Genomic DNA, 23,010 nt, shown 5'->3' on the forward strand with positions numbered 1-23,010 from the left:
ATGATAGTCACACAGTGAGAGAGAGAGAGGCAGAGACATAGGCAGAGGGAGAAGCAGGTTCCATGCACCGGGAGCCTGACGTGGGATTCGATCCTGGGTCTCCAGGATCCGCCCTGGGCCAAAGGCAAGCACCAAACCGCTGCGCCACCCAGGGATCCCTTTTTTTTTTTTTTTTTTTTTTTTTTTTTTAGCTACCCTCTTTTCAGTGGTTCCGAGAAGGTACAACATGGTCTGTTTTGTTTTGTTCAATGATTATCTCTAGCAGCATCTAAAACAGAGCCTGGGGACACTCAGCTCACTCAGTCAGTAGAGCATGTGACTCTCGATCTCAGGGTTGTGAGTTTGAGCCCCAAGTTGGGTATAGAAATTATTTAAAAATAAAACCTTTAAAAATATAATAAAACAGAGCCTGATATTCAGTAGATGGTCATTACGTATTTGTTGAATGAAGCCCAACCTCAATGTATCCCTTCCATGAAGCCTTCCCCAGATCACTCTGAGCAGGAGAAAGGATGCCTTCCTTCCCTGAACCCCCACAGGACCCTGAACACAGTCTGCATTATACTCAGTGGCAGGGATTTCCAGGGAAGGCAAGAGAAACCACCCTGAGGACCACATGACACTGGCTCTATGTCCTCATATGTCCTGAAGATCCTATGTTTAACCACAGTTTGAAGTTCTTATACTTGTTCATTTGTTCCTTATGATCTGGTATCCCCTGAAGTGTCAGTCCTGTGAGGGTGGGGGCCCTGTTGTCCAGTTCACCATTACATCCTCAATGTTCAGCATGACACCTCACATAGGGGAGGTACTTACTAAAGAGAGATAGGGAGAATGAATGAATGAGGAATGCCATTCTTCCCCCCAGGCTCTCTCCAGAGCCCACATCAGCTGTGCTCTCCCTCCCTGCTCTATCCACATGACCCATAGAGCACCCTGCTTTCTCTCTCAGAACATTGTAGCCTGACATAGCAGTCTCCCTCAACCAGCATACATGCCCAAACCCAGCACACCTGTGATTATCACAGCTCTTATTTATTTATTTATTTATTTATTTATTTATTTATTTATTTAAAGATTTTATTTATTTATTCATGAGAGACAGAGAGAGAGGCAGAGACACAGGCAGAAGGAGAAGCAGGCTCCATGCAGGAAGCCCGATGTCGGACTCGATCCCGGGACTCTGGGATCACGCCCTGAGCCAAAGGCAGACCAACTGCTGAACCACCCAGGTGTCCTTCTTATTTATTTTTTTTAAGATTTATTTATTTACTTTGGGGGGGGAGGGGAAGAGGGAGAGAGAGAGAGGTTCCCAAGCAGACTTCCTGCTGAGCATGGAGGCCAACATGGGACTCAATCCCATGACCCCTAGACCAAGACCCTAGCGAAACCAAGAGTGGACGCTCAATCACCCAGGGACCTCAACCACAGCTCTTCTAAAATCCTTTCTGTGGCTCCCCATTGCCTCCATTCAAAACCCATTCAAAATGCTGTAGCATTACTCAGGTACCCCAGTATAATCCTGGTCACAGGGAAAAGAATGCTAGGAGACAGAAGCCAGGGTCGGAAGCCCAGCTCGGCCACATATTTGTGTCGTGGCTTTGTGTAGGTCACTTGATCACTGAATCCCCGGTTCCTCTTGGTTTTCATTTCCTTTGTCAGTGAAATGAGTTCACTAACAATGGCTCTATACTTCACAGGTTGTACTGAGGATCTGGTGAGGTGAGGAGTGGGTGAACTTTGTGCCTAGTAGGGGAAATACTTATTTTGGTTTCCGGCATCACCGCTCCTACCTGTTCATAATTCTAGCTAAACAAGGCCTGATCCCTGTTCCCCTCTCATCTTCCCCCTTTTCAAATATTCATCTTTCAAGAATCAGCCTGCTCCACAGTTGTACCCAAAACATGATTAATCCCACCCTTAATCAGACCCCCAGAGCACCGAGTTCACCCCTGTCAGCCCTCTCCTTTTATTTTACCTCCTGAAAAGCTGAGATCCTCACAGGGCTGATTCAGCAGAGGACAGGGCCCAAGGAACCTGGTGATGCCCATTGGTTCCATCCTGGAACCCTGGGTGTTCATTTCCCACACTGGTAATTCCGAAAACCTATTTGAAGACAAGCCTCGAGGAGGAAGAGCCTGAACTATGCTGGAGTTCCTCTCCCTTCCTTCTTGGGTTGTGTCAAAAGACCGGTTGAAGGAGAAGACAGAGGACCAGGACTTTGGAGCTGTGCTCCTTTAGAAAGCCACAGAGGCCCAAGAACCAGTCCTAAGGAGTAAGGGAAACCTATAGGGGGTGTGAAGACCTCCCCATGCCTTTGTTTTGTTTTGTTTTGTTTTAAGATTTTATTTATTCATTCATGAGAGACACAGGAGAAAGGCAGAGACACAGGCAGAGCGAGAGGCAGGCTCCATGCAGGGAGCCCGAAGCGGGAGTCGATCCCGGGACTCCAGGATCAAGCCCTGGGCGGAAGGCAGGCGCTAAACCGCTGAGCCACCCAGGGATCCCCTCCCCATGCCTTTGTAAGCAGGGACAGTGAACCTTCTGGAATTCTTTGAGAGCTCATATGGACTAAAAGTGGAAGGTTCGATGAAGGCTTCAAAACAGTCACAGGCGGTGGGTTCTTCACACATTGCTAATGAGTAGTGCCAGGAAGTGAGGAACAAGGAATAGCCAGCAGCGAAGAGCTCTGCATTGTGGGAGCTCTCTCCTTTCTCCCTCCTGATCACCTTGGCGGCTGCTCCTGGCGGTGGCCCTCCTCCACCTAAGGCAGGAAGGTGGCAACCAAAAAGATGAAAATGTCGCTGGTGTCTATCAATTCTAGGCTCCAACTTGTTATGGAAAGTGGAATGTACACGCTGGGGCATGAGACTCCGAAAATGATCAGACATGGCAAAGCAGAGCTGGTCATCCTCACCAACAACTGCCCAGCCTTGAGGAAATCTGAAATAGAATACTAAGCCCTGTTGGCCAAAACTGGTGTCCATCTCTACAGTGGCAATGATAATGGAATCGGGCACAGCTTATGGGAAATTCTACAAAGGAATCACTGACCACAGTGATTCCAGTCTCATTAAAATCATACCAGAAGGGACACCTGGGTCGCTCAGTGGTTGAGCATCTGCCTTCGGGTCAGGGTGTGATCCCAGAGTCCTGGGATCGAGTCCCACATCAGGCTCCCTGCATGGAGCCTGCTTCACCCCCTGCCTGTGTCTCTGCCTCCCTCTCTGTGTCTCTGATGAATAAATAAATAAAATCTTTAAAAAAAAAAAAAAGAATCATGCTGGTGAAAAGTAAATCACACAAAATTTCTTCTTAATAAAACTAGCCAAAAAAATAAAAAATAAAAATAAAACTGGCCAGAGCTTGTTTAAATTTATATATATATATATATATATATATATATATATATATATATATATATATAGGCACTGAGAGAGTCTATAGAGAGCCCAGTGGTGTTCCCAACTATGAGGAACTCCCTGCCACCACCACTACCACCAAGAAGCTTGTTAAAATGCAAATCCCTGGGCCCTGTTCCCAAGGTTTTGTTTGTTTGTTTTAAGGATTTTATTTATTCATTTATGAGAGGCAGAGACATAGGCGGAGGGAGAAGCAGGCTCCCTGCCTGATGTGGGACTCGATCCCAGGACCCCGAGATCACACCCTGAGCTGAAGGCAGATGCTCAACTGCTGAACCACCCAGGCATCCCTGTCCCCAAGATTTTACCTCCATAGTTCTGTGGTTCAGCTTGGGCATATATATTTTATTTTTGTTATATTTATCTTAATATACAATACCTCCATGTGCTGGAAAATTAAAAGAGTACAATGATGTTAATACTTCTGAAGTTGGGTGATGGATATGCAGGGGCTCACGATATTGTTCTATTCTTATTATACTCTGAAACTTTCTATAATAAAACATTTTTTTAATAAAACATTTTTTAAAGGTACACAGTGAAGTTCAAAGGTTAAAACAATAAAACAGGTCTTTCTCTTTTTCCCTCCCAGGTCCCACAGTCATCCTGTGCCTCACTGCCTCACCTTCCAGAGTCAGTCTACATCCATGGTCTCAACCTGGCCACACCTTGGAAGCCTCAAAAGGTGTTGAAGGCCTGGGTTCTTCTCTCCTCTCACCCACCCCCACCCTGCCTCCAGAGATACTGATTTAAGAATCTGCAGTGTGGACACTAGGGTTGTTTCTTAATCTTTCCAGATCCCTCTAATGTATTGTCAAGGTTAAGAGCGACTAGTCCACACAATTATGAACACACATACATAAGTACTCAGTGTTTTGTTTTTCCACTCAAATTATAGCACATGCTATGCATTTTTCTCTGCTTTGATTTTACCTAATGTACCATTGTATTTGTTTTCTGTTGCTGAGGTGGCAAATTACAAGAAACTCAGGGGCTTAATGTATTGTTTTTTATTTTTCCCATGACAAGTACACTTTTTTAAAAAATATTTTATTTATTCATGAGAGAAAGAGAGAGAGAGAGAGAGAGAGGCAGACAGGTAGAGAGAAGCAGGCTTCATGCAGGAAGCCTGAAACAGGACTTGATCCTAGAACTCCAGAATCACACCCTGGGCCCAAGGCAGATGCTTAACCTCTAAGCCACCCAGGCATCCCAACAAGTATACTCTTTAATCCTCATCCTTTATTTCACTCATCCCCCACCCACCTTCCCTCTGTAACCATCAGTGCGTTCTCTGTGGTTAGGAGTCTGTTTCTTGGTTTGTCTCTCTCTCTCTCTCTCTCTGTCTTTTTCCCTTTGCTTATATGCTTTATTTCTTAAATTCTGCATGAGTGAAATCATATGGTATTTGTCTTTCTCTGACTGACTTATTTCACTTAGCATAATACTCTCTAGTTCCATCCATGTCATTGCAAATGGTAAGATTTCTTTCTTTTTATGGCTGAGTAATATTCCATTATATATACATACTCAGAAGCTTTCCTTCCCCTTCCATTTTTTGGAATAGTTTGAGAAAAATGGGTGTTCACTCTTCTTTGAATGTTTGGTAGAATTCACCTGTGAAGCCATCTGGTCCTAGATTTTTGTCTGTTGGAAGGTTTTGTTTTTTGTTTTTTCCACTGGTGACAATTTATTATAATCTGTTGGCAGCACACAGATAGATATTAATAAAACTAGAACTATGTTTCTATAGAAATGGGTGATGATATGTAGCCATTCTATGGGAACTGTGTGCCATTAATCATCATGTTTTAGATTTTTTTATTTTCTTCTTGTGCCATTCAATTTCTTTCTGCAGATGCTCAATCTCCTTTACATGATGAGTGATCTCATCTTCATGGTGTTTCTTCAAGGCTGCCAGTTGTTCTATAGTATGTACTTGGAAGTATCATTCCTCTTCAGCTTGCTCTTTCTTTCCAAAGGCCCCACCTGCCTCCTGGATCAAGCTGGCGGTGCTGGCATCCTCTGAGTCTTCTGATCGTTCAGAGGCGAAGCCTCAGGTTTACAGTGCCCTAAGCCCCACATGCCCAGCCACATCTGTGTGGACACCTCCATGACAGCCATTGTCAGAGTAGACCTTCACAGTCACCCCTGTTGGGAGTTTTTTGATTACTGATTCAATTTTTTTTAAAGATTTATTTATTTATTTTGAAAGAGAGAGACAGAGAGAGAGAGAGAGAGAGAGTGCAGGGGGAGGAGCAGAGAGAGAGAATCTCAAGCAGACTCCCTGCTGAGCATGAAGCCTGATGTGGGGCCCATTCTCATGACCCTAAGATTATGTCCTGACCCAAAATCAAGAGTCAGACACTTAACCAACTAGCCACCCAAGGGCCCTAATTACTGATTCAATTTCATTGCTGGTAGTTAATCTGTTCAAATTTTCTTTCTCCCTGGTTAAATTTTGGTAGGTTATATGTTTCTAGAAATTTATCCATTTCTTCTAGGTTGTCCAGGTTGTTGACATATAATTTTTCATGATATTCCCTTAAAATCCTTTGTAGTTCTGTGGTGTCAGTTGTTATTTCTACTCTTTCATTTCTTTTACTTTTTTAAAAATTTTTATTTACTTGAGACAGAGTGCGTAGAGAGAGAGAGAGAGCGCACATGAGCAGGAGTGAGGGAAAAGCTGCTCCCCACTGAGCAGGGGACTCGATCCCAACCTGAACCTAAGGCAGACACTTAACCAACTGAGCCACTCAGGCACCCCTCTCCCTTCACATCTGATTTTAAGTCTCCTCTCTTTCTCTCTCTTTTTTTATGAATCTGGCTAAAGGTTTACAGTTCTTTTTATCTTTTCAAAGAACCAGCACCTGGTTTCGTCGATCTGTTCTAGTGGGGATTTTTTTAGTTTCTACTTCATTTATTTCTGCTCTCATTTTTATTATTTCCTTTCTTCTACTGGTTTGGGGCTTTGTTTGTTCTTTTTCTAGCTCCTTTAAGTGTAATTTTAAGTTGTTTATTTGATATTTTTCTTGCTTCTTGAGATAGGCCTGGGTTGCTATAAACTTCCCTCTTAGAAACACTTTGGTTGCATCCCAAAGATTTTGGACTGTTGTTTTCATTTTCATTTGTCTCCATGTATTTTTTAAAATTTTCTCTGATTTCTTGGTTGACCCCTTCATTGTTTTATAGCATATTATTTACCTCCATGTATTTATGCTCTTTCCAGATTTTTCCTTGTGATTGATTTTTGGATTCCGAGTATTGTGGTCAGAAAAGATTCATGGAATGACTTTGTTGATCTTTTAGAGTTTGTTGAGACTTGTTTTGTGGCCTCATATATGATCTATTCTGGAGACTGTTTCACGTACATTAGAAAAGAATGTATATTCTGCTGTTATAGAGTGGAATGTTCTGAATATATGTTAAATCCACCTGGCTCAATGTCTCATTCGAAGCCACTATTTCCTTATTGATTTTCTGTTTGGATGATCTGTCAATTGAGGTAAGTGAGGTATTACAGTCCTACGAGTGTATTGTCTTATAGATCAGAAGTCTGACATGGATCTCATTGGGCTAAATCAAAGTACATTCCTCCCTAGAGGCTCTGAAGGAGAACCTGTTTCCTTTCTTTTTCCAGCTTCTAGAAGATGCCCACTTTCCTTGGTTCATGGCTCTTTCCTCCATCTTCAAAACCACATCAGGTTGAGTCCCCTTCATGCTGCCATCTCTTTGATTCCCTCTTTTGCCTCACTCTTCCACTTTTAAGGATCTTATATCCCTGTGATTACATTAATCCCACCCAGATAATCCAGGATCATCTCCTTATTTTAAAGCAAGTTGATTAACGACCTTAATTCTAACTGCTACTTTAATTCCCCTTTGGCATATGTTCCTACAAAATTCTTATGTTGAAATCCTCGATCTCGGGATCCCTGGGTGGCGCAGCGGTTTGGCGCCTGCCTTTGGCCCAGGGCGCGATCCTGGAGACCCGGGATCGAGTCCCACGTCGGGCTCCCGGTGCATGGAGCCTGCTTCTCCCTCTGCCTGTGTCTCTGCCTCTCTCTCTCTCTCTCTCTCTCTCTCTCTCTCTCTGTGTGTGACTATCATAAATAAATAAAAATTTAAAAAAAAAAAAAAAAGAAAAGAAATCCTCGATCTCTTCACAGGCCCACCATGGTGTTGGGAGGCAGGGCCTTTGGGAGGTGCTTGGGTCAAAAAGGTGGAGCCTTCATGAATGATATTTGTGCCCTTTCTAAAGGGACCCCAGAAAGGTCGTTTTTTTTTTTTTTAAGAGAGAGAGCAAGTGCAAGGTGGGGGGGGCAGAGGGAGAGAATCTTAAGCATACTCCACACTTAGTGCAGAGCCCAATGAGGGGCTCCATCTCATGACCCTGAGATTATGACCTAAGCTGAAATCAAGAGTTGAAGCTTAACCAACGGAGCCACCAAGGCATCCCTGAGAGCTCTTTTGCCTTCTTTCTACCATGTGAGGACACAAGGAGAAGATGGTCATTTATAAAACAGCAAGCATGCTCTCACCAGACATCAAATCTGCCAGTACCTTAATAGTGCTTAGACTTAGCCATCTTCCAAAACTATGAGAAATAAATTTCTGTTGTGTAACCCACCCAGTTTATGGCACTTTGCTATAGCAGCCCAAACTAAGACAGCATATAACCTAACAAATTTGCAGGTTCCAGAGATTAGGAGGTGGACATCTGCTACCACATCATAAATATTTGTCCATATTAGGGGAAAATGTTTTTGTTTTGTTCTGTTTTTTTAGAGAGAAAGTGAGCATGGGGGAGGTGGGCAGAAGAGGAGGAGAGAGAGAGTCTCAAACAGGCTCCATGCTTGGTGTGGAGCCTAATATGGGGCTTGATTCCACGACCTCGAGATCATGACCTGAGCTAAAACCAAGAGTTGGACAATTAACTGACTGAGCCACCCAGGTGCCCTCTTTTCTTTGTTGGGGAGGATGTATTTCTTTAAAAGATGATCTTATGTATAGCCCAGTTTGGAAGTCAGACTGGACCCTAGCTCAGAAAAAATATCCAAGCTTGAGTCGGGAGCTCTGACTTGGCTTATTAGTTATTTAAATATTCTCCTTACATAAAAAAAAACAAGCAAACAAAAATATCCTTTGAGATTTGTAACCTAAGTATGTGCAGCCTTCTGCCTTCTCCCCATAGCCACAGGAAGGAAACATCTCATTTCCACATAGTCCACAGAAGGCTCAGCAACTATGTATGGAGGAAATGAGAGACAAAGAAGGGAGGGAGGGAGGGAGGGAGGGATAGAGGGAGGGAGCTCTCCTTACCATCCTCCTGACACTGGGTCTGCCCAGTTTTCCATCTGCCTCCCTGAATGACCCTGTTCTCTCTTCTTCTCAAGCTTCTGTTGCTACTCCCACTAACCTGGAGAAATAGGACACACCCTTAGGCAGGGTGTAGCATAAGGAATAATGGAGCTACTTCTGAAGTCCCAAACAAATCCCAAATATTATAACAAGTGGTCCCTTTTATTCTAAACACTTAGAAAATGACAAGGGTTGTGGCAGCTGTGAGACAGAGCCATGATTGAAGACCAAGAGAAATGCTGGGTGTTGTTTTTATATAAAAGCAGTGTGGAAACAAGTAAAGCACCATTGCCCAATCCAGTGAATGTACTCAGGCAATGAAAACCCATGACTATCCTAAACTCTTGGTCAACAGCCTCTTCCAACTTCTTTCTTTCCTCCATAAAAGTAAGGCCCTTTTCAGTCTGTACTAAGTGTATTAATCAGGATAGGTTAGCTGCTATAAGAAACCACCCCACTCGTTCCATGCCTTTTCACACAATATGAAATTTTTCTTAAAGATTTTATTTATTCATGAGAGAGAGAGAGAGAGAGAGAGAGAGAGAGAGAGAGAGAGAGAGAAGCAGGCTCCATGCATCCATGCAGGGAGCCCGATGAGGGACTCAATCCCGGGACTCGGATCATGCCCTGGGCCAAAGGCAGGCGCTCAGCCGCTGAGCCACCCAGGCGTCCCTCACACGATATGAATTCATTTCTTGTTTATGGTCACAATACAATGCTGGGGTCAGGGAAGACCTGCTCCACAGAGTCATTAGGGGCCCAGGTTCCCTCCATCTACTGACTCATCCATCTGCAGCCTCAGCTGCTGGGGATGGTTTGTGTACATGTCCATGTCCCAGCCTGACAATCATTTTACCTATAAATGCCAAGGAAGAAAAGTTAGTTGCGCATTTAAGATCTGATAAATTAGGGATGCCTGGGTGGCTCAGCGGTTGAGCATCTGCCTTTGGTTCAGGGCATGATCCCAGGGTCCTGGGGTTGAGTCCCACATTAAGGCTCCCTGCATGGAGCCTGCTTCTCCCTCTGTCTATGTCTCACCTCTCTATGTCTCTCATGAATAAATAAATAAAAATTTAAAAGTAAGATCTGATAAATTAGCTGGGTCTGAAAGATACGATAGTAAATGAGAAGGGGGACCTTTTAGCAGAGAGGGAAGTGATGACGCTGTCCAGCAGCACCAGAGGCTGGGTGCTGAATCTTCCAACTTCACCATGGCCTCTAGATGTTTTGTTACTGATGAGGAATGGGCCCCCCACCCCTTGCTCCCATCAGCTGATTCCTCAGAATCAATATTGATTGATATTGCTCCCAATGGTTGGGAGTTCCAGGGATCCTAGAGTCTTAGAGAGACCAATGGAGCAAGTAGGTCTGAGGGGTCTTGTGGATTGCAGCTACCCCCGCTCCACCCTCACTGTATGGGCAGGAAATCTTGGTCGCTAGTGTCTTGAGCTCAAATTTTCTGGGTATGATGGAGGTAAACTAAAATTCTGGAAGGTGCTCAGGGTGGCAATAGCCTCCAAACCCCAGGGTTTGGCCTTCCAGTGCTGGAGGCTTAATGATTTCCACCCTTGGGAGCAATGAGCCCCGGGAGTATCACATTTGGGTGTGAGCTCACGATGTCATCTCAGAAAGTAATGGAACGATTTCTATTGGCAGCATAGTTGCACAGTGAATGGGGTAAGTGGAGGCCATAGTGAGTTCATTAACTGTTGAGCATTATTAACACTCAGGCAAGGCAGTAGTGTATGAAGAATATTCCAAATCAAGGCAGAAAAGCACAATGCAGTGCCTCCCACACTTTGGTACCTGAATCACCTGAGAGCTAATAAAGAACCCAGAGGCCCTGGACTGCTGAAGCAGTAGAGAGCCTGGGACTTTGTATTTATACCCAGGTCTCAGGTGATTCTGACACCTGCCATGGCCTTAGAACCAAGAACACGAGCTCTGGACACAGACTCTGTGGATCTGAATCCCAGCTCAGGCATGCGCCTGCCTGCTCAGCAACTCTGGCAATGCTGTAGATTGTTTGGGATACGGAAATTCTACCAGTACCTGTCTCAGAACTGCTGGCAGGGTGGAGTTGTTAGGAGCACAGCACCGAGAAGGGTGTCTGACTAAAAGTTAAACTCTGGCAACGGTACCCATTCTCAGGCCTGTTTCAGCTGTGGCAGGAAGGTGCCATTAGAGAAGAAAAAAAAATGAAAGGAAGGGATTAGAGGGTTAACAGGATATTCAATACCTGTAACTGAGATGTTTACAAAAACAAAGTCCTACTCGAGGGAAGTCCAGGTGGCTCAGCGGTTTAGCGCTGCCTTCAGTCCAGGACGTGATCCTGGAGACCCTGGATTGAGTCCCACATGGGGTTCCCTGCATGGAGCCTGCTTCTCCCTCTGCCTGTGTCTCTCATGAGTAAATAAATAACATCTTAAAAAAAAAAAAAAGTCCTACTCGATTAGCTAGCATATGCTACTAGCCAGTGAGCAGTTTGAGACTTTTGAGCAAGAAGTTGAGTGCCCATGTTGCAAAGAGGAAATCCACAAGAGGAAAAGGTCTATGGGTTTATTGAAGGCGGGAATGCTCAGCAACCACGCCCCACCTTCCATCCCCCTATCCAGCCCCATGGCTTCCTTCCTAACCTGTGGGCTTGATCCTAGGGCATAATAGAGGAATGATCAAGGTATGAAAGGCTTCCATAAAGGTGCCTGGCTGCAGCTGCTCTGTGGCATATCTTGGAAGAACTTAAAGGTGAGTCTGAAGAGGCAAGTAATCAGTAACCTGTTAATTAATATACAGGCTGCTTCCACATATCCAGAACTTCTAGAAGAGCTCTGAGACATACTTGGCTAAACCTTGTGAACTCCCAATACTCACAGTATTTAATTTCTGATGGGTTAAGGAGAGCTTAGTTTACAGGCAAAAAAGTGTGGTTAACAGGGTAACAATGTTAGATGTAGGCCAAGAGAACTCCTTCTGGGGAACCTGTCCTGGCCCCCTCAACCTATGTCCCTCTCCATGAGACAAACGATTTGCAGGACCAGGGACATGGGGATACCCAATGCTTGTGTCCCCATCTTACCCACCAGACCACAGTTTAGATACTCTTACCCACTTTACACCTTGTCCAAAACTACCCAAGCCTGCTTCTTCTAAAGCCTATAGGAACTTCTCCCCTGGGTCCATTTTCACAAAGATGGTGCTGCCCCATGATGCACACTCTTAAGGCCCACGTGCTGGGTGGCCAAGGGAGAGTGGTTTGCAGTGATGACGACACTTGGGAAGTGTGTGCTGGAGTTTCCCTTACGATGTTGCAAAGAACCAGGTGGGAAGAGGCCTAGGCCATGGGATGGCCAGCTGTGACACCACAGTGACTGGACCTGAGAATTCTAAATTCAAACTTGGCTTTCCAGAATGTTATGTCGAGGTTAGGAGGATGGAACATACTTGGGCTCAGCTTGACTTATAACTGAAATATTAAGATAGAGCACAGGAGTCTCCATTCATATTCCTACCTCTGGCTTTACAAATGTTGGGGATGCACCTGATGGCTAAAGGTATGTACTTTAGTATCAGATAGGCCTCAACTAAAATATTGGAGTGTGCCATTTACTATGTGCCTTGGGCAATTTACATGAACTCTTTAATTGACGTTAAGGCTCTTTTGTTCCAAGTAAGAATATCCCAATTCAAACAGACTTAATCATAAATAGGAATTTATTGGTTCTTCTGACAAGTCCAGTGGTAAACACGTCAGGTGTGTCTGCATCTGACAGCCTCCCTGGCACGTGGTCTCTAGCTTCCTTCTTGGGCAGGACTACCCACCGTAATAACCATCCAACCTACTTACTAAGCAATCTCCACAGAAAATTCAAGACACCACTTTTCTACAGATCTGGCAAAGTCCAAGGGCCTGATGATTGATTACATGGCCACCATGGAGGGTCTCAAGTCTCTCTCCTCTAAGTCACATGGATTAAGAGTCATGGAAGCGTAGTTCACCAGATAAAAATTAAAATGCGGTAAAAAAAAAATGAGTTGATGGGGATTAGTTGCATAGTACTCAAGTTAGCCACTACTTAATGCGATCACAAAAATGCAGAGGGGTTCAAACAGGGTGTGCAGAATGGGAAGCAAATAGAAATTTTCACGCTCATTTTCCAACTGCCCAAAATTCTGCAATCAGAGTTGGCAGCTTGAAGAACTGGAGACTTGGAAATGCACTGACAGGCTTAGAAGACACATGGGAATTTTGTGCAGAAATCATGCTTTCAGTTGTCATGGCCAATCCTGCAATGCCAACCGATACCCATCAGGGTGCCTCTGCCTCGAGAGCTGGGTGTGAAACCAAGCCATGCTCACCAGGAAGACTCCTCTGGAATTGTGTAGAAAGTACACGAATCCCCAAATTATTAAGTTTCTAGGTCTGTGGCCAATTTGGGGGCAATGTTCAGTCTATCCAACACTGTCAGAGGTGACCCACTAACACTGATAACAGGATGTGCTTCCTACTCGCCTCCTGTCACCTCCAGGCACAGAACAATCTTACATAGGAAGATCCTTCTTACATAGGAAGATCCTTCTTACCTTGATCGAAATTGACCAAGACTATCGACAGGCCTTTAAATGTGCACTTTTGTGGTTTAAAGATTGTCTTGTTTTTGATGACTGATAAAAACAGGCTATATACCACCATTCAAAATATTTCCCCGGCTTTTTATTTTGAAAAATTGCAAACCCACAAAAGTTGATAGTAATACTAAAATATTAATGCTGCCTTCACACACACAAAGTTTGAATCACGGTACCTTCTCCATGCTTACAACAGAACCAGCCTCATCTTAAGTGAGAGGAGCGCTGTCCTCAGGGAATCTGTGAGGACTTTTTTTTTTGTAGTGCTTCACTTGTCTTATTAGAAACTCACAGCCCTTTATAAGACCCTCAGGTCAGGATTTATTCCCATTTTACAGATGTGGAAACAAACTCAGAGAGGCCCAGTGATCTATTTGCTCAAGGCCTTAAGGCAATAAGTGACCGGCCCAACTTGGAACCAAAGACTTCTGATTTCAGTAACTCAACATACTACAGTCACTTGCCTCCTGGATACACAGTAAGAGTAAAGCCAGAGCCAAACAGATATGCAAAGTGTTTTAGCTTCATTCTTCTGACAACCTGAAAGCAAATATTCAGAGACCCGTGTGCATAGTGTTATTAATCAAAAGTCTGTTATCAGGAGCATAAACCCAAAATGAAAACTGAGTGGGATGAGGCTTACTGAAATGTCTTTTAACTGCCCCTGATTTGACTTCAATATTTATTGAGTGCTTACTGTCCCTGGTATTGTGGTTGGGATAGAGAGCAAATAAGATAAAAGATCCTGCCCTTGCGGAGTTCACATTCCTGTGGCTTAATGAACGATCCAGAAGCTGCCAAGGAGAGACTGGTGGCCTGCATCTGGCTCACAAGTGCTTTGTTTGGTCTATACAATGTTTTTGTCTTTGTAAAATAAATCACCAACTGCTAGCTTCTATCTAACAAGCAACTTCTGCTGAATTCCTGAATGATAAGTAGCAGCCACCCCTACCTCTCACCCCAGACACATGACCTCTAGAAATCACTTCAGTGTTCCCCATTTCCCACCATCTTACACCCAGGCAACTGTGGCCCCATTCATGCATTTGCATTTTCCACCTGACATCCATAAGCATTTCAGCTGAAACCCCTGGGGCAAACAAATATCCAAACAAGATCATTTCAGATAGCATTAGGTAATAAAAATAAAGTAAGCTAACGTGACAGGTGTGATATGATTGGTGGAAAGGGCTACTTCACACTGGATGGTCAGGGAGGGTCTCTCTGAAGTATAACTGAAATGAAGAACTGAATTACGACAAGCATGACAAGTCTACCAACAGAAAAGAAGAAGGCGTCCAAGCAGGAGGAACACAGCACAGGAAGAGCTTCTGGTTGAGGCAGGATATAAATTGGCTTGGTTAAATCTGTAACACCAAGTTTGGGGTGGCTGGGAGAGTGGTAACAAGATCAGAGAGGAAGGAAGAAGCCAGATTACATAGGACCTTTAGGCCATGACAAGAATTTTGGATTTTATTCCAAGTGCGATGGGAAGCCTTTGGAAGGTTTTTGCTTGGGAACAATGTGATCTGGTTCACATTTTCAAAAATCACTCTGCTAGTTTACAGTGACTTAACAAGGAAATAGAGGAAGCAGAGGCATCAGTGAGGAAGCTACGCTATCACAGTCCAGTAGGTGACAGTGGCTAGGACCAGGATGGTAACAGAAAGATGGAGAGAATCAGATTCAGGATATAGATTCTAGAGTCTAACCAAAATAATTTTCTGGTGGGGTGGGTGGTTAGTAGTGGCAATCGGCCAGAAGGATTAATGAAAAAAGGAGTAATTAGGGATAATTCCGAGGTTGTGCTTGTTCAAACATTTATGAGTTGGGAATGTCTAGGGGAGGCCCCAATTTTACAGGAAGAGACAGCAAGAATGTGATTTCAGATGAATAAATTTTGCCAAGATTCAAATCACCCTGGATCCTCGTTTCCATTCTCCGACATCCAGACAGTCTCAAATCCAAAAACTTTGAACTTCTTAATGCCTAATCTCTTACCAACTCTATCCCTTCAATTTCAAATTCATTGCCTATATCCTGATTCAATCCTCCCTTTGCCTTGACTTTTACAACAGCCTTCTACAGTTATGAATTAACTAGCAAAAAACACTTTATAGCCATGTTTCCTTCTCTCTCAGAGGCCATCTTTGACGGCAGAGATCATGTCTTGTTCATATTTATCTCCAGTACCTACTGCTGTGCTAGGCACAAAGCAGGCACACAAATATCTGACAAAATACAAAGAGGTCTCCTCAAACAGGATACAACCTTAAAGAGAGGAGTCCTATCTTGGAATCCTGTGATTCCCTACACAAATTAAAGCAGAATTGGATAAAAAATATATCATCAAGTTCCACAAACTTTGCTTTTCCAAGATGTGTTTCTCTTCTTTTTATTTAGTTTTAAACTACACCCAGTCCTACTTTTACCTGGTAGTTGATAACTGAGATTGGCCGACAGATAACATATGTTGCTACTCTTTTCCACCTCCAAATCTAGAGACTTTATACAGGCATATCTTCACACCATCTTTGTAAGGAGATCGAGAGAGGATTAGTCTCCATTTTACAAATTAGGAAACTGAGGCACAGAATGGAAAACCTTAATTCTTTTTTTGATGGAGTTAGAAGCTTCGCCTGTATTAAAACTAGCTCTTCCCTGACAACATACCACAGTTCTGTAATTGGAAGGCATCCCAGGCTCCTATCTCTGCAAAACTACTGGTCAGTACTCAGGCGTCCCCATGGTTTTGTCTCCACAATTACAGACTCCTTTGGGTACCAGGGTGAGTTGCCACAAGGTCAAGGCCATGTCCTCTCTCTCTTCAATGTACTATTTCCCTCAGTGCCTGGTGAAGACAGATTCCTCCCATGGGCCCAGGAGAAAGAGAAGCACCTTGGTCATTAGACTGGAGGGTCAAGTAAGGCCAGGAGTCATAATGAGTAAGGAGAGAGAAAGAGAGAGATATCAAAGTAGGCAATAATAGTTTCAATGGGGAAAAGGAGAGAGGAGTCACCGAGAAAATCAGAATACTCCTTTCAAAAGGTTTCCAGCTGGTTGAGTACCTGGGAAGAAAAGTGGCAGTAGTGGTGGCGGCAGCAGCATGCCAGATCCTTCCTGCCATACCCTCCCAGAGTCATTTCTTCAAGGCACCCAGGCTTCTCAGAGCCTCCTGGGCCTGGGTCAGCTGCTGCTGTAGCCTTTGGCGGGTGCTCTCGTTGGAGGCTCGCTTCAGGAGGCCCTGCATTTCCTCCACCACTGCCCGGTGGCCGGGGGTGTTGTGGAAAAGCCGCACTGCCCGGTCCCCACAGGAGGCCAGAAGCCGGCCAGTGATGTCAAAGGACAAGTCAGTGATACACTCCCCATGGACCTGCTCAAAGCACTCTTCCTTCTCACCCCGCCGGGTGTTGTAGAGATGAATACTGCTGCCACTGGCCAAAGCCAAGACCTGGGCGTCAGGGGAGAGGGCCAGGCGGCAGAGCATGGTGCTCGCCTCTTCAAAGCAGCCTGTCCTCAGCAAGTAGGGATCCTGTTGCTTCTTGTATTCCACATCTGTGTCCCACAGTTTCCACGTACCATCCTTGGAGACTGAGGCCATCCTGCAGCATGGAAAATCACGGCTCTAGCCCCAACACACGCTGGAGGGGAAGGCACTGGGACAGCAGGAGGGGCTCCAGCTAGGAAGCCAACTGCACTGCTGGGGCTACTTCCTGCCAAGGGCCAGGCACTCTACCTACTTCAGAGCTGCCACAGAGATGGGCAAAGAGCTGGCTGCCAAGAGGGGCTGAGAGCCCCAGTAACCCATGAGAGAGGAGGCACTTACCTGCGGGAGTCATTGGAGAAAGCGAAGAAGTGGACGGCTGCAGAGTGCCCCTTCAGTTCAAAGGCTCGCATGACCTCCTGGAAATCGCCTTTTTTCCCAAAGCAGACTTCCCAAACTTTTACATCTGGGGTGAAGCCACAAGAGGCCACAAACCTGCCACACAACCAGGTTCCTTTACAACTTAAAGAGTATCTCATTTCTGCCAACCCAAAAGAGTATCTCATTTCTGCCAACCCACTAAACTTCATTCCTGAGAAAATTAATAATCTTCTATGTCAACAACGTTGTGTCTTTTAAAACCGCTTATCTAAAAAAAAAAAAATAAAATAAAATAAAAATAAAAATAAAACCGCTTATCTACACAGGATTTCAGTTCATCCTCATGCCCATGGTATAAGATACATAGTACCCCATCCCAACCTTTTAAAAACTATACATGACAAAAAGGGAGACTAAGGACTTGAATCTAGGTGTGCTGATTCCACACTGTATGTTCTTTCTGCTATTTGAAGCTGGCTCTCTGCTCTGTCTTTGGCCACAACTTCTGCCCATCCTAGATGCTAAGGCCCTCCTTCCTCACCTGCTGCAGGGGGATATAGCAGCATAGGTATTGTTCATCTGGTTGGTGTTGATCGTAGACAGCACATGACCTTTCAGATTCCAGATGAGGATCGTCGTGTCACTGGAAGCGGTCATGATGAACTTCCCTGGGGGTGGGGGGGTAGGAAGTAGGGGGAGTGGTGGTGGTGACATGAACTGAGTCAATGACTCAACCAGGTGTCATTCTCTAAGGAGACACTTCAGAAGGCCTCTGCTTTCTCAAATACGCATGCGCCCTTCCTGGGCCAAAGGTCCCCAGACATAAGGATTTTGCTCAAGCCTATGGGTCTTACTGGCCTCCCCTGGGGAGCTGCTATGGCTCTAGGACTCCAGGAGAGCCCAGAGCCAGAGCCCCTTTGTCACACTGGAGCTGAGCATAACTCTCAAGCAGCATTAACTCATTCAGCAAATAAATGGGGCTCTTCCTTCTAGTCCTTGGTAAGCTCCATCTCCTGAATGCTTCTTACCTGTGTCTGCAATGCCAATGTTGACGACGGGTGCCTTGTGCTTTTTAGGAAAGTCCTCTGGGTTGGCTGTGAAGGTATAGCCCCCATCTTCTCGCTTGGTCATCTTAAAGACACGAAGGGTATCTCCATTGGCCAGCCAGACGATGAAGGCTCTAGAGGCAGGTAGCAGACAAGTCACTCATTTGTTTGGACACGGAGGCCTATGTGTGAGGTTTGTATGCTAGGCTCCAAGGAAAATCATGGTCTTCCTTCATGCCCCAGTCCAGCCCTGCAACTTAACTCCTTTGTTCAAAACCTCTTAATACTTCTCAGAAGATAGGACTCGCATGGCTTTGGCTCCTTTGGTGTCTCTCTAGAGTTTAGAAAACCATTATAATTTCCAGGACGAATCTGGAGCCAGGTTTCGGTACTTCCCAAGTAGGAACATATCTTCCCCTCTCTGCTTCCTTTCTGTGTAAAATGCAGAGACCTCTAGGGAGCCCCAGGCAGTGCTTAAGCTGTTCAGATACTCTTTCTGCCATCCCCAGGGAGACCCCCATCCCCACTATCCCAAGTCAGGTATGGGAAAGACATAAGCCTGGGACTGGGCTTCTGCAGGCAAAGCTGAGGCTCCATCCTGTCCCACCTGCAGTCAGGGCTGAAGCGCACCAGGGTAGCATGGTCCAGCTCCACGTTGGCTCTCAGGCTGCGGTGCTCCCGCTGCAGGAAGTCCTTGGTGCTCCAGATGCGGACAGTACGGTCATCTGCACAGGTGGCCAGGTACTTGCCATTGCTGCTAAAGTCCATGCAAGATATGTTCCCACTGTGGCTCTAAGGGAAGGGTTGCAGGAAGTATGAACAGGGACCCCTTGGGCAGATGGGGTCTGCTGCCTGGATTAACAACAAGCTGCTGATGGGGTATGATGAGGGATTGGATGGGGCATCCCCACTAACTTTAGTCAGAGGCAGAAGAGTCTGTCATGTGCACAGAGCCTTAAAAAGGAAAAGTCTACGTGGGGGCGGGGGGGGGGGGTGTGAGTCTCTGTATATGTATGCTGAGCATGGGTATCCATGTACCTTTAATGCCGCAGCCAGGAGGCGGTGAGTGAAGTTGTGCTGCTGAGGCTTCTCCTTGCGAATTCGTTGATGCTGTTTCTGCTTCTTGGACTTCAAGGACTTGTCAGGTGGAAATCCATTTGCTTTTTGGCCTATGAGGAGGGACTGTGTCATCTACCCATTCACTCACTAAGCATTTCTGACCACCTGTGAGTGGCCAGGCATTGAGTGGAGCAGCAAGAGACGACCAGATAAGGCCCCAAGCTTGAGAAGAGACGGTGAGGTAGGCAAAAAACAGGGGCTTAGGAATCAGACTGGGTTTGGATTGTGTCTCTACCATTGAGTGACCTTGAGGATATTACTTGCTATTTGTCCATACAGTACCTCAATGCAACTTAGAAAAGGCACTCTCCGGGCCTGTGCAGCTCAGCTGGTACATGGCACAGCCAGCTAAGTGCAGATCCTTGGCCAGACATCCCTAGGTAGGGAATTATGTGCACAACCAATTTGGTGGGCCTGGCCTTGGGCAAGCTCCTTAACTGCTCTGGCCCTTAGTTTCCTTAAAGAGAAGTTGTGAGTACCCAACACAAGCATTAAAGGTTCAGAGGACTCCCAGAGAGAACTCAGGGATGATAAGTAGTCAACCCCTGTTGAGCACCAACCCTGTGCCGGGAATGGTGCCAGTCACTTCTGCATAAAATAGCTATTTTAATTGAGAGTCAGGCCAGGTGCAGAGCTGGCATGTGTTACATTACTCCAGATACCCCTCAATTCCTACAGGGAATAAACTCCTGAGGCCCATAAACAGAGACCACCACAACCTGCCCTCTCCTGTCAGCATCCTGCCCTCCTCTCCCCTCACACTAAAACCCCACCAAATGCCCTTTGAGAACTGCTTGCTTCCATGCACACTGCCTTTGCCAGCGATGTTCTTCCTTCCTCCTTGGCCAAACTCTTGACACACCTGTCCTTCGAGACCCCACACCATGTGTTTCCTACTCAGTGAAGCTTTCCTTCACCCGCCCCTCCCCACCCAAAAAAGCAGGGCTGACCACCCCCACCCTTGGGTTTCCTGGTTGCTAGTACTGACCTCCTCTCTGAAACCTATTACACTCTATGTTTCACTTACATTTCCGGATGATCTCCCTTATGCAACCGCGAGCTCCCTAAAGGAAAAATTCCTCACACCTACTGAGATGATAGTAGCTACTTAACAAACGTTGCTCCTGTCGAGGAACTAGTCCGAGTGGTTACAAATACGCGTCTCCCCTCACCGCTCCCCGCTTTCCTAAAATAACGAGCAAGCAGCGCACCCGAGAGCCTACTTAAGAGCTCTGGAAGCAACCGCGGGAGACCGGGAGGCCCAGAGGGCAGCGCCTCGGCCCCCTCCACCCCCGCCGCCCGGCCTCCGAGGAAGCGGCAGCGCGGGACGCAGCCTGCAACTAGCGCTTCCTGAGGTAACTCGCTACCTCGGTAACTCGTCTCGGAAAGCGAAGCTCATTTCACAAAGGGAGAAACTGAGGCCCAGAGGGTCCGCGGCACCCCCGCCGGCCCAAACCGCACGTCGGACCACGGGGAGGCCAGAAGCAAGGTCCCCGCGGGGTGTCTCCACTCGCCCCCGCCTCACTAACCCGCGGGCCGGCTGCCCGTCTCCTCCTCCGCGCGCAGCCACCCCCGCGCTACTGCCGCCGTCGCCATCAGGGCCAGCAGCCCGAGCAACAGCGACAGGCCCATCAGCTCGGGCATCTGCGGTAGCTCCATGTTGGCGGGCCCACTGCCACCTCAGCCTCCGACGACGCGGACGCCGACGCCTCCGCGGGACCGCGCACGCACGCGGGGCGGGGTCTGGCCGTTGGTGCGCCCCGAGGGGCGGGGTCTGGCCGTTGGACAGTCTATGGGGCGGGGCCTGACAGTCGGAGCGTCCCGGGGCGGGGCCTTGTGGTGGGCGTGTCTCTGTGGGGCGGGGCCTGGTCGCTGGCGCGTCCCGGGGGGCGGGGCCTGACTCTTCTGGCGTTTGGCTTGCGTTGTCTCCAAAGCTCCAGGGCGAGATATGCAGGCTTTGCTGAGTCCTCCTCCTCTTTTTTTTTTTTTTTTTTTTTTAAGATTTATTTATTTATTGGGATCTCTGGGTGGCGCAGCGGTTTGGCGCCTGCCTTTGGCCCAGGGCGCGATCCTGGAGACCCGGGATCGAATCCCACGTCGGGCTCCCAGTGCATGGAGCCTGCTTCTCCCTCTGCCTGTGTCTCTGCTTCTCTCTCTCTCTCTGTGACTATCATAAATAAATAAAATAAAAAAATATATATATAAGATTTATTTATTTATAGTAGACATGGAGAGAGAGAGAGAGAGAGAGAGAGAGAGAGAGAGAGAGACACAGGAGGAGGGAGAAGCAGGCTCCATGCCGGGAGCCCGACGCGGGACTCGATCCCGGGACTCCAGGATCGCGCCCTGGGCCAAAGGCAGGCGCTAAACCGCTGAGCCACCAAGGGATCCCCCAGTTTAAGATTTTATTTATTTGTTCATGAGAAACAGAGAGAGAGAGAGAGAGAGAGAGAGAGAGAGAAGCAGGCTCCATGCAGGGAGCCTGACGCGGGACTCGATCCCCGGTCTCCAGGATCACACCCTGGGCTGAAGGCGGCGCTAAACCGCTGAGCCACCTGGGCTGCCCTGAGTCCTCCTCTTGAGTAATTCACTGATAATCGTTTATTAAAGGCGCTGTTCCAGCCATCACCACAGTGGATCCTTTCGAGGAGGCAAGGCAGAGAATAATGGAAGAGTGGGTGCCAAGACCAAAGACAAAAGGAAAATCAGGAGGCAGTTGCCAGGATCTAAGAGGGAGGTGATAAGGACCTAGACTTAGGTGTGGCCTGGGGAGTGGAAAGAAACTTTACAAGATTTTTAGCGAGATATTTTAATTTTGAAATTATAGATTAACGAGAAGTTGGGAGAACCAACAGGAAGGTTCCCTGTATCTTCACCTGGTTCCCCCCACTTAGTAACATCTCATATAGCTATAGTGCAATATCAAAACTGGGAAATTGGTATTGATATGATCTACAGAGCTCATCTAGATTTAACCAAAAAGGAAATATTCTGAAAGACTTATTGATAAAGTTTGAGTTAGACTTGCTTGCCTGGAAAGGAAATGTTCCCAGAACAGGGAGCACTGCCCCCATCAGCCTCCCAGGCCTGCAACCCAGAATGAGTTGAATTACCAGGGTCAGAGATTCCAGATTCAAAGATTTTCATGCCCACCAGGGAGCCTCTACTGACAGTGCAGGCTCTCCAGCCTTTAGAAGGACCTTCTAGGAAGAAGGACTGCTGGAGAGACCAGGTGGGGGACAGATACACCCATAAAAGCTCGACTAAGGACATAGATCCAGTCAGAGAACAAATGGAGTGTGGCCTCATTTCCTTCCCTTTTGTCCTGGGGGGTGGGGTGGGGTTGGCATTGACTCAGCTGTGGGCTGGTGCCAAACCTTCCACATTGAGGGCTTCTGATTTAATTGGTCTAGACAGGACCTGGTTGTGAAGACTTTTTAAAGCTCAAATGCACATTTAAGTTTGAGAAGCAGCTGTCAAGGATATGGTAGGCTAATACAAGACTATGTAGAAGGGGATGTTCTGTTGGACCAGGGTGGTGGCTGTAGAGATGGATGCATACAAGGTCAAT

The 23,010-nt window shown here is 46.4% G+C and overlaps 1 protein-coding gene and 1 pseudogene across 2 annotated transcripts; both read right to left on the bottom strand.

Annotated features, from left to right (window-relative positions):
- Positions 1-4,430: 4,430 nt before the first annotated feature.
- On the bottom strand, positions 4,431-9,311 carry LOC129519910 (ATPase inhibitor, mitochondrial-like; annotated as a pseudogene).
- A 49-nt stretch (positions 9,312-9,360) lies between these two features.
- TBL2 (transducin beta like 2) lies at positions 9,361-21,149 on the bottom strand. 2 transcript variants are annotated; one of them, XM_055340733.1, is made up of 7 exons: positions 20,969-21,149; positions 19,359-19,489; positions 18,928-19,112; positions 18,303-18,454; positions 17,816-17,942; positions 17,236-17,388; positions 9,413-17,011 (listed from the first exon to the last, which is right to left on the bottom strand). In XM_055340733.1, exons 1-7 carry the CDS (start codon positions 21,096-21,098, stop codon positions 16,549-16,551), a joined length of 1,341 nt encoding a protein of 446 aa, XP_055196708.1. In that variant the 5' UTR covers positions 21,099-21,149; the 3' UTR covers positions 9,413-16,548. The 2 variants fall into 2 exon arrangements, with proteins under 2 accessions (XP_055196709.1, XP_055196708.1); XM_055340734.1 differs by lacking the exons at positions 19,359-19,489; positions 20,969-21,149 and having other exon boundaries at positions 9,361-17,011; positions 18,951-19,026.
- Positions 21,150-23,010: the final 1,861 nt, after the last annotated feature.

Source organism: Nyctereutes procyonoides, unplaced genomic scaffold, assembly GCF_905146905.1.
Source record: "Nyctereutes procyonoides isolate TBG_1078 unplaced genomic scaffold, NYPRO_anot_genome, whole genome shotgun sequence".
Taxonomy (NCBI): Eukaryota; Metazoa; Chordata; class Mammalia; order Carnivora; family Canidae; genus Nyctereutes; species Nyctereutes procyonoides.